Below are 20,917 nucleotides of genomic sequence, written 5' to 3'. Positions count from 1 at the left end.
ATTTCGCCACCACCTTTACTCTTTCATTTTTCACTCTCTCTTCAATCTCTCTCTGATTTCAAATCAAATTAGGGTTTTCAAATTTTCTTCTTCTTTCACTATGGGGTCAATCCCCGATCCTGGTGAGTTAACCGAGTTAACTCAACCAAGTTTCGATGATTTTCAACGTCAAACCTCCCTTATGACTTCTTGCACCCTCCTTTGGAAAGAACTCTCTGATCACTTCTCATCTTTAGAACAAGATCTTCTCAACAAATCTGAAGCCTTAAACCGCAAAATTCGCTCCTTAGACAATCAAACTAATGAATCCCTTAACCTCCTCCGTCACCGTGAATCCACGCTCGACGACGCGCTTCAGATCGCGCTTCGCGATATCGATAACCGTACGGAAGCTGCTCTTGCTGCACTCTCCCGTGTACGAGAGGATGTTGAAGATGGTGATGGTGAGGTTGATAATGGTGAAGGTTTGATGCTGAAATTGAAGTCGTTTTGTTTGAAGATGGATGCGTTAGGGTTTTGGGGGTTTGTGATAGGGAAGAAGAAGGAGTTAGAAGGTTTAAGAGCTGAGATGCCGGAGGCTTTAGGGGAATGTATAGATCCGGCGAAGTTTGTGCTTGAAGCTATATCGGAGGTTTTTCCTGTGGATAAGAGAGGTGATAAAAGTGGAAATGATCTTGGTTGGGCTTGTGTGCTTGTGTTGGAGTCTCTGGTTCCAGTGATGGTGGACCCTGTGTTGAAGTCGAGGATGTTGGTGACTCCTACTGTGAAGAAACTTGCAAAGGATGTTGCTGAGAAATGGAAGGTGAGTTTGGAGGAACGTGGTGGTGTTGAGAATGTGAAGACTCCTGATGTTCATACATTCTTGCAGCATCTTGTTACTTTCGGGATTGTTGATAGTAATGATTTGGGATTGTATCGGAAGCTTGTTATTGCTTCTGCTTGGAGGAAACATATGCCTAAGCTTGCACTTTCACTCGGTCTTACGGATCAAATGGCCGGTAAATTCATGACATTTTTACTCATTATTTGTTATGGTCATGGTTTTTGTTAACAAACTTCATGTTACTATATTAGTCTTTGTTTATTTGATGGGCTTGTGTATTGAATGCGAATGTGAATACTTGTGTTTGAATTTTCAGATATGATTCAAGAGTTGATCAGCAAGGGACAGCAACTTGATGCTGTTCATTTCACATTTGAAGTGGGTCTTGTGGATAAGTTCCCACCTGTTCCCCTTCTCAAATCATACTTGAAGGATGCTAAGAAAGTCGCTGCGTCAATATTGGAAGATCCTAATAATGCAGGACGAGCTGGGGTATTCTTCTCATCATTTTAATTTAGTAAACTATTTACTATACAAACTATAATTGATCAAATATGTTAAATGTTGTGGATGCTAAATTAAGCTCTCCTTTATGGTGGTCAATGAATGAGTAACATAGCTTTCATTTCACTGCCGATTTCATATTTCGGCTGCATGGTATTGGTACCCTTGAATTTGAAATAGGATCGTGTGTTCTGTTGTCTAGTGAATGTGTGTATGATAGAGTCCAGAAATTTTATATCTTTGGTTTACTTGTATAGAGTATGCAGCTTAGGAAGGTTACACTTGAGACTTGTTAGAGATAAGGGAATAGAGTGTTAAAATTATCCTTTAGGCTACATTTACAATGTGTTGTTAGTTTGTAAATACTGATTTGGTTTCTGGTTTATCTCATCTATTTATGTTGCTTGTTTTGATTAGTTGGAAGAAAAAAGTCGGCAATGGTAACAATGCTCTGTTATATTTTCTTGACTTATTACAAATGGGGTTTACTATTTTAACTGATTTTTTTTATGCTGAATGTAATTTCACAGTATCTAGCTGCAAGAAAGGAGCAGTCTGCACTCAAGGCCGTGATTAAATGCATAGAAGAATACAACCTTGAGGCTGAATTCCCTGCCGAGAGTCTGAAGAAGCGACTTGAACAGCTGGAGAAGGTTAAGCCTGAGAAAAGGAAACAGATTGTTGTCCCTGCCAATAAAAGAACACGAGCAAGCAACAGCAATGGAGGTCCAATGCCACCTGCTAAAGCTGGACGTTTGACCAATGCATATGTATCATCTTTCCCTGCCGCTTCTACATTTGTTAGATCTCCATCACACGGGCAATACCCAGCTGCTCTTCCACTGTATCCTTCCCCACCCCACATGTATGGAAGCAGAAGTCCATCCTATGCTTATTCACCAGAGCCAGCACCAGCTATTGCAGCGTCATACCCAGTACCACCCATGAGCTATCCTGCATATGGTGGCTATGGAAATGTTTTGGCACCTACTTATCAGCAAGCTTACTACCGATAGAAATGACTACACTTGGAAGATGGTAACTACTGATATGATGACCTTGATCCCATTTACTTTCGCAATGTTGTTTGTAATCACTAACCGTTTAACGGTAGCAGTTCTGTGTGTTAATTATAACTACTGTCTCACTTCCTGTTCTGCATGGGGGGTGAGAAGATGTACTTCTAATGGAAAGTAACTAGGACGGCCGTGAAACATCAGAAACTCTACTACCACTGTTCGGTTTAGTTGTAGAAAGACTTACTTTTTTACTCTGTTTACATTATATGTTATCCTGGGATCGTACTGAAGGGGAAAAGTAAAGAAAAAGGTAATCTGTTTCTTGGCAGCTGTTTACTATGTTATAAAACTCTATGAAGGAAATAATCTTATCTAATATCTATGATGAATGTATTTTACTTTGGCGATTGGTCCTAAAATCATAATCTTATAGGGTTAGTCATCTTTCATTGCATGCTCTTTTTATGGCATTCTTTTATTTAAGCGAAAGATGACCCAGTGGGGGTAGAATATTGCCAGCTAAGTTCAGTTTATGGCTTTTAATAAAAATGATGGCATGTGATAAAAAATGTGCCCCTACAAAAAGTATTTGCGTACGCCCCTTAGCATACTGAGCCCACTAATCTTAGGGAGGTTTGGAAGGGAAGCCACGAAGGGGGCAGGAATATCTTTTCTCACATGTAAATCTAGTTTCATAATAAATGAAATAACCCTTCCTCGACAACTCTAATATTTTACCCTGTTAACAAAAAAGTTTGTCACACAACTGGGTTTAGCACATTTACATTATTGTAGATAGATTGATATCAAAAGCCTCTGTTCACGTGGAGGGAAATTCCTAGTTTGAGGTCTTGGCATATTTCATTTGACGTAACTTCTAAGGTTGTTGGTATAGGGGTAATTCTTGTCAGCGTGCATTTGGCAATGATGTTTTATATCGTAATTTACAATCCAAGAAAATGACAGAGACAGGAGCAGAAGCTTCACAGTTCAGATTTATTTTCCCAAATAAGTCATTGATAATGGCGTTAGTTTATGAACCACGGATACAACTAATTATTTGAAAAAAATAACATAATTAAGTGTAATTACAAGTTTCGCGTGTCCGACACCGGAACACGCCTAATCCGAGGAGTGTTCGTGCTTCATAGGCATTAGTTAATGTGAAGGTGGCGAATCTCTATAGATTGAAGACTCGATTTTTATCAAATCAACACGAATACAAAAGGGAGGTCACATTCAATACCAAAATGATTAGATTAGTAAGTAGATCATTCTCTGAGATAATCCTACAACACATTTGTTCACTTAGATCAACATAGCTACTTACAAAGAACCCTCCAAGATTGCAGCCAAACTAGAATCCAATGCCTTTGATGGCGTGGTATCATGGCTGGACCACCCCACATTCTCAACCAAACAATAAAATATAAAAAAAGCATACTGGAATATACAAGATACTATGATCCTACATCTGATCTTATGCAAGCTCAGGGTCATAGATCGACTGAGAATCTGAGATACACTCGATCAAGATTTGTCTTCCCGAATCAATGTTGACTAAAGTTCAACCAACCTGAACCATGTCCCCATTATTGATGAAACCAATAACATAGAGATCATGATTCATGAATCCATGACATGGTAAAACACACAGGGGCCGAATTTGATTCTAAGACTGCATCTTGATTATCGACTAATCATAAAATGTAGCTAGGACGATAGTTGGACTTGGTTTGGTCAACCACAGTAAGTGTTCAAATGAATAGCAGTTGACTTTGTAATGACCACTTATTTTTTTATCCTATAACTTTCTCACGCGCCCTATACAGTTCGGATTATAGAATCCGAACAACATAAACAATCTATAAAGACCTTCAAAAACATATTGAAACATTTCAGATTTTAGAATTCGAATAGGATCCACAAGAAATTCATAGGGTGAGAAAGGTAATGACCATTTATTATGGTGAGAATTTGTTTGAATCTCGCATAAGATAGTGGCCAATTTTATAGTGTTTCTCTTAAAACTTACTTCTTTAAATGCTTCTCCATAAAACCACAAGTAGGATTGAGGTCTAACATAAAAGATGGTGCTTGAACCCCATCACGACGTCCGATCTAGTAATTTATGCATTTTTCCACTTGAATTGAGGCACGTGGACAAATAATATTTTTCTATTAATTTTAGGGTTAAATATATTTTTGGTCCCTATAAATATACCAACTTTTCGTTTTAGTCCCTCTAAAATTTTCCTTCAACTTTTAGTCCCTATAAAATTTTCAATCTTTACTTTTGGTCCCTCGTTTAAAGTAAACTCATATGTAGAATTCATATTTTTAAATAAAATTTTTCAGAAAAATGTATAATATTATAAGGATCTCTCCAAAAAAAAAATAGAATTTTTTACCAAAACATGAATTAAATATGAATTTTTATATTTTTGGCTGTAAAATATTCATATTTAATTCATGTTTTGTTAAAAAATTCTAATTTTTTTTTGGAGTGATTTTTACAATATTTCATAAATTTCTGCACAATTTCATTAAAAAATTCAATAATTTACTTTAAAATAGGGACCAAAAGTAGTGATTGAGAATTTTATAAGGACTAAAAGTTGAAGGAAAACTTTAGAGAGACTAAAACGAAAAATTGGTATATTTATAGGGACCAAAAACATATTTAACCCTTAATTTTAATAGTAGTAAAATATGACTTATTCATCAAATAAATGTTCGAACCTGGATTCGACACACCCAAATATGAGGAACTAATGAAAGATTTTTTATTTTATTTTTTTAAGAAAAAACAATACGGTATTGATGATGTCCAAGTACATTAACACAATGTCTTCTCTTTTGTTCTAAATTGTGTGTCAAACATAGCATAAAATCATCATCGTTCAAAAATCATGATCAGATTTGAATATTCCAATTGCATGCATCAGAGCCACCCATGTTTTGCTAAGATAGTTAATGAGATATCTTTGAAACTTATCAAGACGAAAACCAGGCTATGTTCATAATCTACTCATTTATCAAAACTTCCAAAACTTACAAGTCACATGTCACATTATATGAGTCAAAAAAAATAAAACGTCACATTATATATACCCCCAATTTGTTGTTACATTTTATTAGAGTCCTAAGCTATTGTCATTATTTTTCATAAGGTGACACATAACAACACTCCCTTAATTCTCTGAAATATTTTTACAAATGATTAATTATGTTTAATTTCTAATCAGATTTCTAAACCAGGGTTTATCTTCATCATACCACCACTGAATAATTCTAATTTATCAATGTAACATTGTCTTGTCCTTTTTTTGTGTTGTGTAAACACATGCATCATGGAATTGCATTGATTTTCTTTTTTCTGAAATTTTGATTAATTATTACTACCAATTAAATGTAATCATAAGATTTTATTTTTGTTTTAATATGAAGGATTTTCTCGTATCCAATTGGATTAAGGCACATTTGGATGTTATGTTTATAGTATGTCTTTGTTTTCAAGTGTTGTAGTGAGCTGAAACCATGGCAGTTGAAAGGTCTGGAATTGCCAAAGATGTTACAGAAGTGAGTTTGTGTATTTTGATGACATTCTGTGTGATATTTTAATGTGTTTTCTTTCCAATTAAATGTTTCTTATTGTGGATTACATACTAATATATGTTGTTTATTATGTATAGTTGATCGGGAATACCCCATTAGTATATCTGAATAAAATCGCGGATGGTTCTGTTGCTCGGGTTGCTGCCAAACTGGAATTAATGGAACCATGCTCTAGTGTGAAAGACAGGTAATCATTTAGGTTTCTTCCAATAGTACTCATATATTATTTGAGTTTTGGTTCTTGCTTTTGTGAGCAACATTCTTTTGAATTGGCTTGTGACTTTTTTCGCCTTTGCAATGTATGTTATAAATGTAGGATTGGCTATAGTATGATTGCTGATGCAGAGGAGAAGGGACTAATTACGCCTGGCCAGGTTGGTACTTGTTAAAGATTAAAATGAAAATTCGTAGGATTGGTCATTGAAAGTGATGCTTCCAACAAATTAGCAGTTGTTTAAATTCCAGATGAATTATACATCTTTAATTTAGTTTCTGCTACAACTATTATGTTGAATACTAGGAAATATGATAGGTGAGAGAAAGACTTACTAGTACTAATTTGGTGTATCTTAGTTCATTATCACTGGCAGTGTTACCACGGAAAATAGCGGTTTGTTCAAATTCCGCTATGCAACAGTGTTATAGCGCCACTATTTCACAATATTTTGTACTAAATAGCGCATCGCGGAACAATAGCACTTTGTTCAAATTCCGCTAAGCAATAGCCGTTATTTAACAAAACTGACCACTGGTATTTATGTTGTTGCATGCGGACTATTGAAGAGTGTCCTCATTGAGCCAACAAGTGGCAATACGGGCATCGGATTGGCCTTCTTGGCAGCAGCCAAAGGCTACAAGCTTATCATTACAATGCCTGCTTCGATGAGTCTTGAAAGAAGAACCATTCTTCTATCTTTTGGAGCTGAGTTGGTTCTGACAGATCCTGCAAAGGGAATGAAAGGGGCAGTTCAGAAAGCTGAAGAGATATTAACCGAGACTCCAAATGCCTATATCCTTCAGCAATTTGAAAACCCCGCCAATCCAAAGGTATCTATCTACTCATTTGTTCTAAAACTTTGGCAGTTAATAGTCGACAACTTTGGATGACACATTTGTTATTATCGTTGTATTTACAGGTGCATTATGAAACCACTGGTCCAGAGATATGGAAAGGCACAGGAGGGAAAGTTGATGCATTTGTCAGTGGTATAGGTACTGGTGGTACCATAACAGGTGTTGGGAAATATCTTAAAGAGCAGAATTCCAATATCAAGGTTATCTTTAATTTTTAACACTAAGATGAATAAGTGCAAGATTTGGTTCTGATTTATAGCTGTAGTTATCCTCTCCTCTTTCCTCCTAATTTATCGTTTTGTTTCAATTTTTATATTATGCAGCTGTATGGGGTGGAGCCAGTCGAAAGTCCTGTACTGTCCGGAGGAAAGCCTGGTTAGTTATAACACTGTTTTGTTCCTTAGAGTTGAAATAAGAACTTACTTTCGAAGCTGTTGCTGATGTGCAAATTGCCATGATAAACGTCTAGGTCCACACAAGATTCAAGGGATTGGTGCTGGCTTTGTTCCCGGGGTATTGGACGTTAGTCTTGTCGACGAAGTAATTCAAGTAAGTTTTAAGGTTTTTTTAATAATTATAATGGTGCACTAAAACCCGGGGTGTTGGTTGTTAGTCTTGTTGGATGTTAGTCTTGTCGACGAAGTAATTCAAGTAAGTTCCCGGGGTGCTGCTTTAGTTTTTACTGCTGGCAAATGCACAAAAAGCCAATTATGGACTTCTTAAATACAAACTTACGCACTGCACCACAATACAAACTTATTTATCATGTGAATATAATTTTTAGAAGGATGATGATGGTGTCATTATTTTGCAATTTTTTTGGACATTTGTGAGACTGACAATTTATAATTTGTTAAACCTTATTGTGTGATTTGACAGATATCAAGTGATGAAGCAATAGAAACTGTAAAGCTTCTAGCCCTTAAAGAAGGCCTATTTGTAAGCTCTAAATAGTTTCTCTTTCATGACTCGTAAGATGGCAAAAAGACCAGAAAATATCAATTTGTTGAGCCTCTATTCTGAATATTGTTTTAGGTTGGAATATCATCTGGAGCTGCTGCGGCAGCTGCCATTAAGATAGCAAAAAGACCAGAAAATGCTGGAAAGCTTATTGTTGTAAGTTGATTGAATCCATAAAAATTTTGATAAAAATATTTTGAATATCTGGCACAGTTGGTATGTTATAGGAAAAAAAAGGGTTTACATCATTGACAATTTTCATTTTGATATGGTGCAGGTTGTTTTCCCTAGCTTTGGTGAGAGGTACCTATCCTCTGTGCTGTTTGAATCGGTGAGACGGGAGGCTGAAAGCCTGACTTTTGAACCATGAATTCCGGTTGAAGGCCGAAATCTACATCGGTATTGATAGATGGATTTTCACTGGCAAAGCCAGGTTGCGTTTCTGAATTACAAATTACTTCAAAAGAAAAAAAAAAAAAAAAAAAAAAACTGTTACTTTTGCAGAAGACTCCTGAACCTATTCTGTATTCAACATTTAGAAGAGTACTGATAAGAATAATTTCGTTGACTGAGAAGCCTTTTCTATAAAACTAAATTTTATTTTATTTTCATCGTCATTTACATAGCTCAAATTTATCTGTAAAGTGAGAGTTGGACTTTCATTATATGTCATAGAAGTATCATCCTATTGTCCTGTAATTACAACTCAAATGATAAAAGACTACATAGTGATTTGATATTCTGGGGCGCGGGTCCGGACCTGCAATTCGCCACTTCTCAACATTTAGAGTGTGTGATCTTCGCCGCTCGACTCTTAGAAAAAAATTAAGAGTTTAGCCTCTTAGTCTTCTATTAAACTCTAATTTCATATTAATTGGGATATAAAATAATTTTCTGATATTGGATTCCAAAAAATTCAAAAAAACCCCTGAAGATCAAGACATTACTAAGTACTAAACATGTGCGAGAAGTTGAAGTAAAACCACACTAAGGTAAAAGTGAAAGTAAACTAACTACCTAAATCTTCTGTCAAAAACATGACACCAGTAAAATAAACCAGCTGAGCAAGACAGGACTGAATTATTGCTGACAGAGACGGACCAACAGAAAGAATGTTGTACAAAACTAAGGACAAATTTAATCTTGACTACAAGAATTTAAATATTGATGGTTAAATTCAAGAAATTGTTTTCTTTTCAGTGAAAAATTAAGATACTTTATCTGCAAAAACTAAATATATGGAAAGGACTTCTTAATTTTAAATATTACAACAGGATTCCTTATCATGCATGATTACAATAACATTTTTTTACTGATAACGAATATAACTTTTATTTATGTTTATCGACAATGTTGTACTGTATGAAGAAGTTTATAGCGGTAACATTTGTCACATGAATACAATTATTTTGACTCAATTATTACACCTCATTGAAAACAAGGAAATTAAGTGATAAACAATTTAATAAATCTTGAGAGGAAAAAGAAAAAGGACTATCTAATGTATTAGACATGCAAAAGAATGACACTTTATTTGCTTATTCGGACAGGAACAACTCGAAGGGGTTGTGCCTTTTGCAAGGTAATGCCGAATTTATCATTCATGTCCATATCTTCTGGTTTCATGTCACCTTCAAGCTTCCAATCAAACGAGTTGACTAACGACCCCAACATTAACAGCAGCATCCTATTAGCCAATTGTAAGCCAGGGCATATTCGTCGTCCAGCACCAAATGGTACAAGCTCAAAATTCCGGCCTTTGACATCAATGTCTGATCCCAAGAACCTTTCTGGGGAGAACAAAGTTGGATTCAACCAAATAGTGGGATCTCTCCCAATAGTCCACACATTAACCATCACCTGTGCATCCTTCGGGATAGTGTAGCCACCTATGTCAACATTCCTCTCAGCTTTCCGTGGTAGTAAAAGTGGCACTGGCGGGTGCAATCGAAGTGTCTCTTTTATTATTGCCTGTAAGTATGGGAGCTTTGAAATATCTGACTCCTCAAGTGGGACACTACAACCAATCATTTTCCCTAACTCTTTTTTGGCCTTCAACATAGCTTCTGGGTTGCGGATAAGCTCTGTCATCGCCCATTCGAGGGTGGATGCTGTTGTATCTGTTCCCGCAACAAATAGATCCTATGAAACATAATTCACATTAATTTAAGTCAGCATTTATGATTATATATATATATATATATATAGCTTGATCATAGTTAATTTGAAAGAATTAAATAAAACTAGGAAAGACGAAGAGAATATATACGTACATGTGATAGATGTTGGATCATGTTTTTGTCCATAAACTCGTTATCTTTGGAAATGTTGAGCATGGCATCTAACATGTCTTTGTTGGTGTCTACACCGTTGGCTTCCCTCACCTTCAAACGTTGGTTAACCAAGTCTTCAAAGATATCTAACACTTTCCTTACATTCTTTGCTTGTTTTCTTTTTACGCCTTGTGGGTCAAGCATCTTCAATATAGGAAAAAAATCTGCCACATTTGGCGAGCCAACGAGTTTTGTAATATTAGTCACCAAGTCCTTGAACTCTCCTGCTTCACCATTAGACTGAATCAAATCCACAGAGAAAATTGTGTTTGACAACAGATTTATGGTGGTCTTGAAAACTGCTGTTCCGATATCTATTGCTTCACCGATTTGACTGCTTTGATTGATATCATTGAGAAGCTGTTGCATTTTCTTGCGTCTAACATCTTGACTAGCATCAAGAGTCTTGTGAGAAAATAATTGAGTGTTGCATATTTTTCTCAATTCCTTCCAAAGAGGTGCAACTGGTATGAAAGCAAGACTATAATGCTCGTGGTTGAGAACCGACACAGATTGTGGAATGGTTCTATTAGACAAGAACTGGTCATTGGTCAGAAGCACCTCCTTTGCCATGTTGGCTGAGGAGACGACGACAGTGGTTATTCGGCCAAACTTGAGACTTATTATAGAACCATGAATCTTTGTAAGATTGGCTAAGGATTTGTGAGGTTTTTCTCCTAATTCAAGGAGGTTCCCTATGATTGGAAGAGGGGAAGGTCCTGGTGGAAGCTTATAGTTTGGTTTTGTGATCCTTGCAAAGAATGAACGAAGAAAAACAATGATGGTGACACATGTTAAGACAATGAGGAACATAGAGTTTGGAAAGTCCATTGTTATAATTTGTGAGATGAATGAATGTAATGTGTGTGTGAATAGTTGATAAATAATGAGAGAAATTGAGTACAAGAGAGGAAATGCTGGTTTGATGCATGTTAATGTTACTAAGAAGCTCTATTTATACATGATTTGTTAAACACTAAAAATTAATATGATATTGTCAAACTCCATGATTTGTTCAATAATAATAAATAATATAGGCTCTCTAGTTCTAAAGTCAAAAGACCAAGTCTTAATAATACGCATACTTCTATTAAATGGATAATGGTATTGGCTCCTCTGCACTTGCAATAAGTAAGACCAATTCTGTTTTATTTAATTTTTGATTTTTTTTTTTTTTTTTAATTTATTGAGGAGTCTGTTGATTTTGCTTAAATATTTTGTCATTGATCTTTTGCAGGCGATAGTTTCTTTTTAGTGAAGACATTCATGGATGAGGTTGCATTTAAATTAAACAAAAATGCATTCATCATCTTACATTAAGGATGTAATTGATTTAAAAATGTAAATATCCATCTTATACTATCTACTCCTGTTTCCACTTTTTTTATTTTCACTCAAACCTCCTAAAAGTCAATTTGTTATTTGTATGGTCATAGTTGCTCGTGGTATACCTGTTTGTATCGTAAAATGATATGTGAAGAGGGTTGTATTGTACGGCTTTTTATTTGGCCAAATTTGGGTTGACTTTTGAAATATAATTAATTATTATTATAGTATAGTGTTTGTAATGAAAACCGTCAAAATAATCATGCAGAAAATTGAATTGCTTGAATGGATTTTGAATAACTCTGCATGGGTTTGCTTATTTACTAATTAAGAACGCGTTGGTTGAACTTATCAATGAATCAAAAATTGCATGTTTGCTATTATTGTGATTCTTGCAAAAAGAAAAAGAAATAAAACTTAGAGGAACTAGGCCAAAACCTAAGGAAGCACAAAATACAGGGTAACACTTGGGTGACATAGAGTTGGTGACATTGGTGACATTGACCAATCACAATGCCACAATGTTAACACAAACATTGTGGCATTGTGATTGGCCAATGTCACCAATGTCACCCAACTCTATGTCACCCAAGTATTTTCCCAAAATAAATAGCCAACTATCTCATTAAAAACCTTACTTGTAGGATAAAACTAAGATGAAGAAAAAAATAATGCAGTGCTCAACTAACAAAGGAGTAGTTAACAAAGCCTATATTTAGGAAGTCTGGTTCTAGTTTTAGTGAAAACATTTAAAATGGGAGCTTCTACGGTGCAGTAAGGAAACTGACTTTTTTGAAAAAGTTAATTTTGATTTTAATGTTTGATTCATTTTTAAATTGTTGATTACTGATTAATGATCAATAATATATTCATCTAGTAATGCTTGCAACATCTTGGACTTACAGGTACTATTTTATCGTTGAAATCTTTAACATGCAAATAGAGTTGATGATATTATGTGATAGTCTTAAGTGTTACACTTTGTAGGGTGTTACGCTGAACAAGGTATGATAAAATTATATTAAGTGTAGTCTTGTTAACCTGATGAATTGATGATATTATGAGGGCTGAATTTTTGATGCCGTTCTACAAACAGTGGGGTATTACTCATTACATTTTTGATGTTATAGTGTTAACTTCACAAAAAAAAAATTCATTCTTATAACTTCACCATAGAATTTTTCATTTAAAATACTAGGAGGAATAGTTTGTTGTTATATATCACGATGAATGTTTGCGAAAACTTCACGAGCTGATGTGTCCAATTTGTACATATAACTTTCACATGGCATGGAAAAAAACAGGTTGTGTCAAATGTTTGACCAACCAATGAAAAACTTTCATTATGTGCTCGGGACAAATTCTTTTGCTAGATTTATCATTTCCCTTGTTAAAATGAGATCAAAGTTAGCGAACCTTGCCAATACATTAATTGCCTTCTCTATAAATAATAAATAAGTGATATAATGAAAGTCGTTCTGCTCATGACGTGAGACATTGACCGGTGGAATCAGGTACATACTCAACCAAACTCTAAGTTTATCATAATGTTCATCAAATATTGTATTTTTTAAAGAGCAAAAAATCAATTATTGTGTTTTATTATGTGAACATGAACATGGTTTAAGCCGGTAGGGTTGAAGTCGCTTCTCAACATTAATTAAGAGGAAGAATTAGTGTTGAAAGATTAAAGAAAGAAAAAAAAGGAAAGAAAGGAGAAGAATCAACTCAACTTAACATAGTACATGCAGTAAGACCCGGTCTTTGTCACCAAATAAAATAAAATAAACACATGCATGGTCTTATCATTTTCCTGTCTTCAACCTATTTTTTATAAGTACAGTATTAAATATGAATATTCTTGATGAGTATAATGGTTAATTGTGGCCGTCGACTATCAACTATGCTACAATATATTAGAGTTGTTTATAAACATACATGCAAATCAATTCAGTTTGGTATGAGGTGGTAAAACGACGTGAAAATGCATCCAATCCATCTCGTTAGCTTGTATTTGTACTATTGGAATTTATTTATTTATTTTTGATAAAAAATAAAAGATATTCATTCTTTTAAATTGATAAAGTACATGATACAATACAAATTAAAACTCACTAAAAACAAAAAGAATGAATATGCAAACAAACTCACGACAACTATGTTAAAACAACATAGTACTTATGCCTACAAACATGACTATATTCAAGTTTTCGAAATATTTATGTCTACGGATCTGCAACGTTAACGACGTCAAAGTTATTAATTGAATTTGTACTTGTTCGAAGTTAATCTTTCAACATAAATCAAATAAATATCATACTAAGACAAAAAAAACACCGCACAAAGACGGAAAATCAAAATAAAGAAATTAAAAATTTGAATTTGAAAATTCAAATTTTTCGATAACATGAGATGAGCGAAGAAAATATCGTTGATATGATAATATTCTTGGGCATGGGTGAAATTCAAGAAGAAAGGATTTAATTGCGATCCCTATCATTTGAATTCTCAACTCTTGTTTGTTTGGGTTAAAATGTTGCTTAGGAATAGGATCTTTGACTTGAACTTTCTTTTAATTCTCTTTCATGACACATCATATACAATGATTGATTTAGTGTAATTATATTCCTTTGGCCTTTAAAAAATATTATAGATGTGTTATTTAAATATACCATTTTTTTTTTCAAACCAAGTTGCTTGGGCTCTAGTGGCAAGAAGCTCCTTCCAAAGACGTATCTGGAGAATATCGAGTTCGATTTCCAAAAGAACAACGCTTGGCCAATGCGCATGCCTCCACACATGAGCCGGATTAGTCGTCCACTTTTGATGGATCGAAAACCGATGCGAAAGCAAACAAAAAATATATTATTTTTTCTTTAAAAAAAATACAATTTTAAACATCAAATGCGACACCGTATAACTCTACTTTTATGAGAGAGGATTCTCTCAATTTTATTTTCCGCTTTTTCCTCAAGTGTAAAGATGTGAAAGGGTTTTTTCATGTAACATGAGAGTCCAATCCAATCTTATCCATTGATTTGCTAAGCGGGAGAAAGAAAAAAAAGATAAAAAGTTGAATTAAAAAAATGGAAAAAATTGGATTTAATGGTTGAGATCCTTGCATTTATCTTTCACTTACTTTTTTTACTTTATACAATTTTCACATGTAACAAAAATATACAAAAACACAATCAATTTTTTATATTTGAATAGAAGATAAGTGGACAACAAGTTACGCCGCAAATATCATATTTTTATATATCCATTTAACATTATTTCAAAAACAAAATGTATCCATTAAGGACACAAATATCATTTTTCTGCACCAAAGAATATATACTTACATCCTTAATCTCAATTAGGTTGGTGCCCGTGCCACTCATCCAATTCAAAAAATTTAGCCAAATTTTATTAAATAAATAGAAGAAGAAGATATTTGAGCCTGTTTGGTAAGATACCTCTATTAGCTTATAGCCTAGAGTTTATAGTTTATAAACTCGTTTGATAAAAAAAGTTCTGTTTAATATCATTTTTTCACTAAGAACTTATAGCTTATTTTACGAGCTTATAAGCTATTTTTCAGAAGCTATTCCAAATAGCGTTTGGGCTTATAGCTTATAGCTTCTCACTTTTAATTCCAGTTTTACCCTTATTATTCTAACTAAATTTCATTTTTTTTTACCCTTAATCATTTATTATATTATAAAGTAAAACACATATGTTTTAAATATGAATGCTATTTTTTTATGAATGAAAGATCCTTTTTGTTTTACCGTTATGTTTAAGTTTTTTTTTCGTTACAATTGTTACGTTTTTTTTTGTGTGACTATTTCAATATTTAATGTCACTTTTTTTTTTTTTTTTGCGAAATGACACGTTATTTTTGTGTAATATATCAGAATTGTAGAGAATAAGAACAAGAACAATAATTTTCTCCAACAAAAAAAAAAATGAGAACGTTACGTTTACCTTCACTATATATATATATTTTTGTACAAACTATATTTTATCTATTGTTATGTTTAAACTTTTTTACACTTTATATCTAATTTTTTTAGACAAATGAAAATAAATATAAATTAACATTTAGGAATTAAAAATTAATTTAATAATAATATTAAATTAAATTTTTTTAATTTTTAAATACTTTAAACATTAATTGATATAAACTTTATTATGAATTAAAAATGTCTTTTTATGTAATTTTACATCTATCAGTTAATTGAACCGTTAATTTTACCAAACACTTCAAGTAGCTTATTAATTATCAGTCATCAACTATAAGCTATCAGGTATAAGCTATCAGTTATCAGCTATAAGCTATAAGCTATCAGTTAGCTTATCAGTCATCCTCTATTTTTATCAAACAGAGTCAAAGTAAAGGGGGATAATAACCAAAATTCAAGTGAATCATGAAAATCTAAAATTAAAAGGCAAAATTTAATAACGAAAACACTCATAAATATAAAAGGAAGGATTAAATCCACCAAATAAAGTCTTGTGGTGGAAAGATCAAGTTAGCTAATTTAGATAAGAGAACATAAGTGAGCATTTGAGAAGAAAGCTTTGCATGTGCAACTGGACCATCTACTTTTATTATACTGTTAATATTGTATTAGAAAAGGACCGGAGTGGTATTTATTAAAAAATGTTCTTATTTTCTTTTCTTACATTTACAATAAAGAATATGAAATGAACTTAATCCAAAGGTGGCTAAATAAGTATAACATGATACCCTTAGTTAATTAATTGGAGGGAGAGGAAGAATTCGAAGGGGTTTGGCTTTTTGAAGAGTAAGTCCAAATTTATCATCCATATCCATATCTTCTGGTTTCATGCCACCTTCAAGCTCCCAATCAAAAGAGTTAACTAATGAACCCAACATTAACAATAACATCCTATTAGCCAATTGCAAACCAGGACAAATTCTCCTACCACCACCGAATGGCACAAGCTCAAAATTCCTTCCTTTGACATCAATATCAGACCCTAAAAACCTTTCTGGAGAGAACAATGTTGGATTCTCCCACAAGTTAGCATCCCTACAAATAGTCCATACATTAACTAGTACTTGTGAATCTTTTGGAATAATGTAGCCACTTATCTCAACATTTCTCTCAGCTTTTCGGGGCAGTAAAAATGGAACTGGTGGATGCTTTCGAAGTGTTTCTTTTATAATTGCATTTAAGTATGGGAGCTCAGTGATATTTGACTCTTCAAGTGGCACACCACACCCAATTGTTTGCTTCAACTCTTTCTTGGCTTTTTGCATCGCTTCTGGATTGCGAATAAGCTCTGTCATTGCCCATTCTAGTGTTGATGTCGTTGTATCCGTTCCAGCAACAAATATATCCTATAGAATAAAAAAACAATTCACATTAATTAAGTGAACCTTTAGGCTTGATCACAATCGATTATAATTTAAAATTAATAATTAAAAGAAACTAGGAAAGAGGAGGAGAATATATATTATACTTACATGTGATAGATGTTGAATCATATTTTTGTCCATAAACTCATTCTCCTTGGAAATGTTAAGCATGGCATCTAACATGTCTTTATTGGTGTCTACACTTGTGCCTTCCCTCATTTCCAAACGTTGGTTAACCAAGTCTTCAAAGATGTCTAACAATTTCCCAACATTTTTTGTTTGTCTTCTTTTTAGGCCTTGTGGGTCAAGCAACTTCAATACAGGAAAAAAATCAGCCACATTTGGTGTTCCAGCAAGTTTGGTTATATTCGTCACCACATCCTTAAATTCTCCTGCTGCACCATTTGAGTGAATCAAATCCATAGAGAAAATGGTGTTTGATAGTAAATTTATGGTAGTCTTGAACACTATTGTTCCAATGTCAATAGCTTCACCAATTTTACTGCTTTGATGGATATCATTGAGAAGCTGTTGAATTTTTTTACGCCTAACGTCTTGGCTGGCATCAAGACTCTTGTGAGAAAGTAATTGAGTGTTGCATATTTTTCTCAATTCCTTCCAAAGTGGTGAAATGGGCATGAAAGCAAGACTATACTGCTCATGGTTGAGAACTGACACAGTTTGAGGTATGTTTCTCTTTGACAAGAACTTGTCATTGGTTAGGAGAACCTCTTTAGCCATTGTTGCTGAGGAGATAACAATAGTGGTTATTTGGCCAAACTTGAGACTCATTAAAGGGCCATGAATTTTCGCTAGCTTGGCCAATGACTTGTGAGGTTTTTCTCCTAATTCAAGGAGGTTCCCTATGATTGGAAGAGGGGAAGGTCCTGGTGGAAGCTTATAGTTTGGTTTAGTTATTCTAGTAAGGAGTGAATAAAGAGCATGAATGGATAAGCATGTTAACAGAAAAACAAGAGTACAACTTACAAAGTCCATTGTTTCTTGAAAATGATGATCTCAATGTGAGTGAATATTGTGTTGATGCATCTCTCCTTTGCCTGCAACCTTTATACATGATCCTTCATACACAAGTTGAATTAATATTAGTTTAATGATCTAATTTTGGCATAAACTTCCACAATGTAGGTTCAAATCAAATTAATGTTGACTATTTTGAAGAAAGAAAAACATATACTACATATATGTGAATAGACTGAGTCTTCTAGTAAATTCTTTAAGCCAATTCAAAACCTAAATCACTTCAGCAAATAAAGTCCCCGAATCATTTACTTGTTTTCTTTCTATCTTTTTCTTTTAAATAAATATCCTCACTGCCATGATTAAATTTTAGGTTCGAACTCACGTCCTAACACATCAAATGTCTCTGCAGCTATCATTTGAACCGTATTTATAAGACATTTATATACGCTTATATTTAACCTTTGTCAAATATGATATTGTGAATAAGTTCAACTTGTACATTTTAAACTAGAGTTTAAATTATTATTCTTTATGTGAAACGGAATTTTATTACGAAGAATTTCATCACCAAAACTTGTCCTATTTAACAAAGAACTATCTTCTTGTTCCATACTAGACACACCTATGACTATGATTGACCAGGTCTCTTATTATTTGGTCAAAAGATGTAATCAAGACTTACGATATATGGGTTTGGCAATTTTACATATGGACAGTACCTCCAAGTACCGGCCGATAATAAGTTGAGGATGCTTCTTTTAATTCTACAACGAAGAAACCACTTTAACAAAAATATATTGATATTTAGTCAAGACCTATAGGAAAAGGTCAACTAGGAAAGATTTGAACAATGTTGAGTTACTAACATTGTGTTTTTAGCAGTTACCAACATTGTTAGTATTATTCTTTCCAAAAAAAAAAAAACATTGTTAGTATTGTGTTAATAGCAAACCATAATTTTTTTTAAAAGGTTTATCATATACCATAATGTTTACATCTTACCATCTTTTTTAGAATACTACTCTTCACCCTGCACATTTTGCCCGCGCTATGCAGCCATGCCAAAAATGCTCTAGAGCAAGTGTTAATCACTGCGCCACTTAACATACGCTGCGTGAGTTAACTAGTGCGGTGTTAGTTAACTTGCGCTACATGTTGTCTTAAACAAGGCAGAACACCTCATTTATTCTTATCAAAGGAAAACATGAATGCCGGATGAAATGTTTGAGTCCTGTTGTTTGGCAGGTTTGAATTTACCCCATTCAAAGGTAAGACAACAACAATTGTCTTACTCTGGATGGGGCAATTCAAACTTGTTAATCGGCAGGAGTCCAACATTCGATAAGCATCTTGAATGCTGGTATTCAAGTGTCAAGGAATGCGCATCTTGAATGTTGGTATTCAAGTGTCAAGGAATGCACCTCATTCTTTTGACACTTGAATATCATCATTCAAGATGTTGATCGTATGTTGGAGTCATGCTGCTTAGCAAGTTTGAATTTGCCACATTCAGGGGCAAGACAATTGTTGTAGTTGGAAGGTGCATGTAATATAATGTAATTGTTGACATACATGTCGTTTATGTAATGTAACGAAACCTTAATTAGACTTTTTATTTCAATTCACGTCGTTGCAATTTTTACTCAAATTCACGCTATCACAATTTTTATTTGATACGATATTATTCATTAAATAAATACAAATATAAATAAAATGAAATGAACTAAATTAATATTTATTCATTAAATATAAAATTAGAAAATAAAAGAAAATATAAAATTAAAAGGAATGAACAAAAATTGATGCATATAACAATATCATCTCATTTTATTAATAGAATTCATACAATACAATAATTGATACAATAATTTATTCGAAATCATTAAATCTACTTATTTTCTCCCTCTTTGGGTTAAAAGGTGACCAATCATCTTGGGGTAAAATAGTGAGCAGCCTTCATGGGGAAAATACATCATCAACCTTGGGCTAAATTTAAATATGTTTTTTTATACCCCAAGACAAATCTTTTTACCCATGGTAAAAAGTTTATCGAGTAAAAAAAAAGCAGTTTAAAACTTATCCAAAGGATTGATCACTTTCCCATGTCAGTTACTCACTATTTTACCCCGACGAAGATTGACCACTTTTGCCCCCAAAGAGAATATCGAAAAAAGAAAGAAAGAGAAATAGAGGGAGAGAGTGAGGAGGAGGAGAAAGTGAGATGGTGTGAGGAATTAGGGAAGTATGGAGAGATATTTATAGGTGGGAATGATAGTATAGGTTGTAAATACCATTAATGTGGTCAAAAAACGTGTAAATTTGGTAAAAAAAATGTGTGGAATGAATGTTGGAAAACTGATCAAGGACCAAAAAATGTTTGTTCTTCATCTCTGACCACCGGACATGGTGCGTGAGTTAACTCGCGCATAGGCCATTGGTGCGTGACTTAAGTCACGCATAGATTATAAGGTGCGCTAGTTAAGTCACGTTGCGTGACGTAACTAGCGCAAGGGCATTTTTGGCATGGCTGCAGGGCGCGAGCAAAATGTGCAGGGTGAAGAGCAGAATTCTCTTTTTTTAGTTTGAGAAAATACAGATACAGAATGTGCGCTTTAAAAATTTAAAAACATTTACTACGATAAAAAGATCGTGCAAAATAATATAATAAAGGGTTAATTAAGTTTTTAGTCCTTAAAAAAACAAGTCAGAATTTTCTATTTAATAGTTTTTTTCCAAAAACTTTATTGTGAAGCTTGAAACTACTAAAATGCCCTTAATGTTTAACTTAAAAAAACCCAATTATTTCTCTCTTATTTTCTTTCCCCAGCGAGACCTTCTTCTTCCAGATTTCTTCTTCATCTTCAACTTCTTCATTCCCCAACCTTCTTCATCTTTGTGTTCATGTTCT

At 33.8% G+C, this 20,917-nt stretch overlaps 4 protein-coding genes across 7 annotated transcripts; 2 read left to right on the top strand and 2 right to left on the bottom strand.

Moving 5' to 3' along the window:
• On the top strand, positions 1 to 2,744 carry LOC25485207 (FRIGIDA-like protein 4a). The gene is made up of 3 exons (XM_013614385.3): positions 1 to 998; positions 1,140 to 1,315; positions 1,858 to 2,744. Exons 1-3 carry the CDS (start codon positions 101 to 103, stop codon positions 2,341 to 2,343), a joined length of 1,560 nt encoding a protein of 519 aa, XP_013469839.1. The 5' UTR covers positions 1 to 100; the 3' UTR covers positions 2,344 to 2,744.
• Positions 2,745 to 5,376: 2,632 nt separating this feature from the next.
• Positions 5,377 to 8,603, top strand: LOC25485205 (cysteine synthase). Of its 4 annotated transcripts, none has more exons than XM_024770285.2 (11): positions 5,377 to 5,519; positions 5,867 to 5,928; positions 6,042 to 6,151; positions 6,281 to 6,338; positions 6,748 to 7,011; positions 7,101 to 7,238; positions 7,362 to 7,413; positions 7,508 to 7,587; positions 7,918 to 7,977; positions 8,074 to 8,154; positions 8,276 to 8,603. In XM_024770285.2, the coding sequence occupies exons 2-11, from the start codon at positions 5,887 to 5,889 to the stop codon at positions 8,366 to 8,368; spliced, it is 978 nt and encodes a 325-aa protein (XP_024626053.1). In that variant the 5' UTR covers positions 5,377 to 5,519; positions 5,867 to 5,886; the 3' UTR covers positions 8,369 to 8,603. The 4 variants fall into 4 exon arrangements, with proteins under 4 accessions (XP_024626053.1, XP_024626056.1, XP_013469837.1 ...); XM_024770288.2 differs by having other exon boundaries at positions 5,401 to 5,519; positions 5,875 to 5,928; XM_039829960.1 differs by lacking the exon at positions 5,377 to 5,519 and adding an exon at positions 5,539 to 5,653.
• Positions 8,604 to 9,306: 703 nt separating this feature from the next.
• LOC25485204 (geraniol 8-hydroxylase) lies at positions 9,307 to 11,244 on the bottom strand. Its single transcript, XM_013614382.3, has 2 exons — positions 10,272 to 11,244; positions 9,307 to 10,140 (listed from the first exon to the last, which is right to left on the bottom strand). Exons 1-2 carry the CDS (start codon positions 11,160 to 11,162, stop codon positions 9,529 to 9,531), a joined length of 1,503 nt encoding a protein of 500 aa, XP_013469836.1. The 5' UTR covers positions 11,163 to 11,244; the 3' UTR covers positions 9,307 to 9,528.
• A 5,154-nt stretch (positions 11,245 to 16,398) lies between these two features.
• Positions 16,399 to 18,024, bottom strand: LOC25485203 (geraniol 8-hydroxylase). The gene is made up of 2 exons (XM_013614381.3): positions 17,137 to 18,024; positions 16,399 to 17,010 (listed from the first exon to the last, which is right to left on the bottom strand). Exons 1-2 carry the CDS (start codon positions 18,022 to 18,024, stop codon positions 16,399 to 16,401), a joined length of 1,500 nt encoding a protein of 499 aa, XP_013469835.1.
• Positions 18,025 to 20,917: the final 2,893 nt, after the last annotated feature.

This window comes from Medicago truncatula, chromosome 1, assembly GCF_003473485.1.
Source record: "Medicago truncatula cultivar Jemalong A17 chromosome 1, MtrunA17r5.0-ANR, whole genome shotgun sequence".
NCBI lineage: Eukaryota > Viridiplantae > Streptophyta > Magnoliopsida > Fabales > Fabaceae > Medicago > Medicago truncatula.
Note: the sequence above shows the minus strand (reverse complement) of the source record. Positions and strands in the feature narration are given on the sequence as shown.

Bases quoted from the DNA above. Each gene is read 5' to 3' on its own strand.
- LOC25485207 (XM_013614385.3), top strand. From the start codon at position 101: ATGGGGTCAATCCCCGATCCTGGTGAGTTAACCGAGTTAACTCAACCA. The intron at 999-1,139 runs GTAAATTCATGA...TTGAATTTTCAG, and splicing joins TCTTACGGATCAAATGGCCG to ATATGATTCAAGAGTTGATC. The intron at 1,316-1,857 runs GTATTCTTCTCA...GTAATTTCACAG, and splicing joins ATAATGCAGGACGAGCTGGG to TATCTAGCTGCAAGAAAGGA.
- LOC25485205 (XM_024770285.2), top strand. From the start codon at position 5,887: ATGGCAGTTGAAAGGTCTGGAATTGCCAAAGATGTTACAGAA. The intron at 7,239-7,361 runs GTTATCTTTAAT...TATATTATGCAG, and splicing joins AGCAGAATTCCAATATCAAG to CTGTATGGGGTGGAGCCAGT. The intron at 7,588-7,917 runs GTAAGTTTTAAG...GTGATTTGACAG, and splicing joins TTGTCGACGAAGTAATTCAA to ATATCAAGTGATGAAGCAAT.
- LOC25485204 (XM_013614382.3), bottom strand. From the start codon at position 11,162: ATGGACTTTCCAAACTCTATGTTCCTCATTGTCTTAACATGTGTCACC. The intron at 10,141-10,271 runs GTACGTATATAT...TATGTTTCATAG, and splicing joins TGATCCAACATCTATCACAT to GATCTATTTGTTGCGGGAAC.
- LOC25485203 (XM_013614381.3), bottom strand. From the start codon at position 18,024: ATGGACTTTGTAAGTTGTACTCTTGTTTTTCTGTTAACATGCTTATCC. The intron at 17,011-17,136 runs GTAAGTATAATA...TTTATTCTATAG, and splicing joins TGATTCAACATCTATCACAT to GATATATTTGTTGCTGGAAC.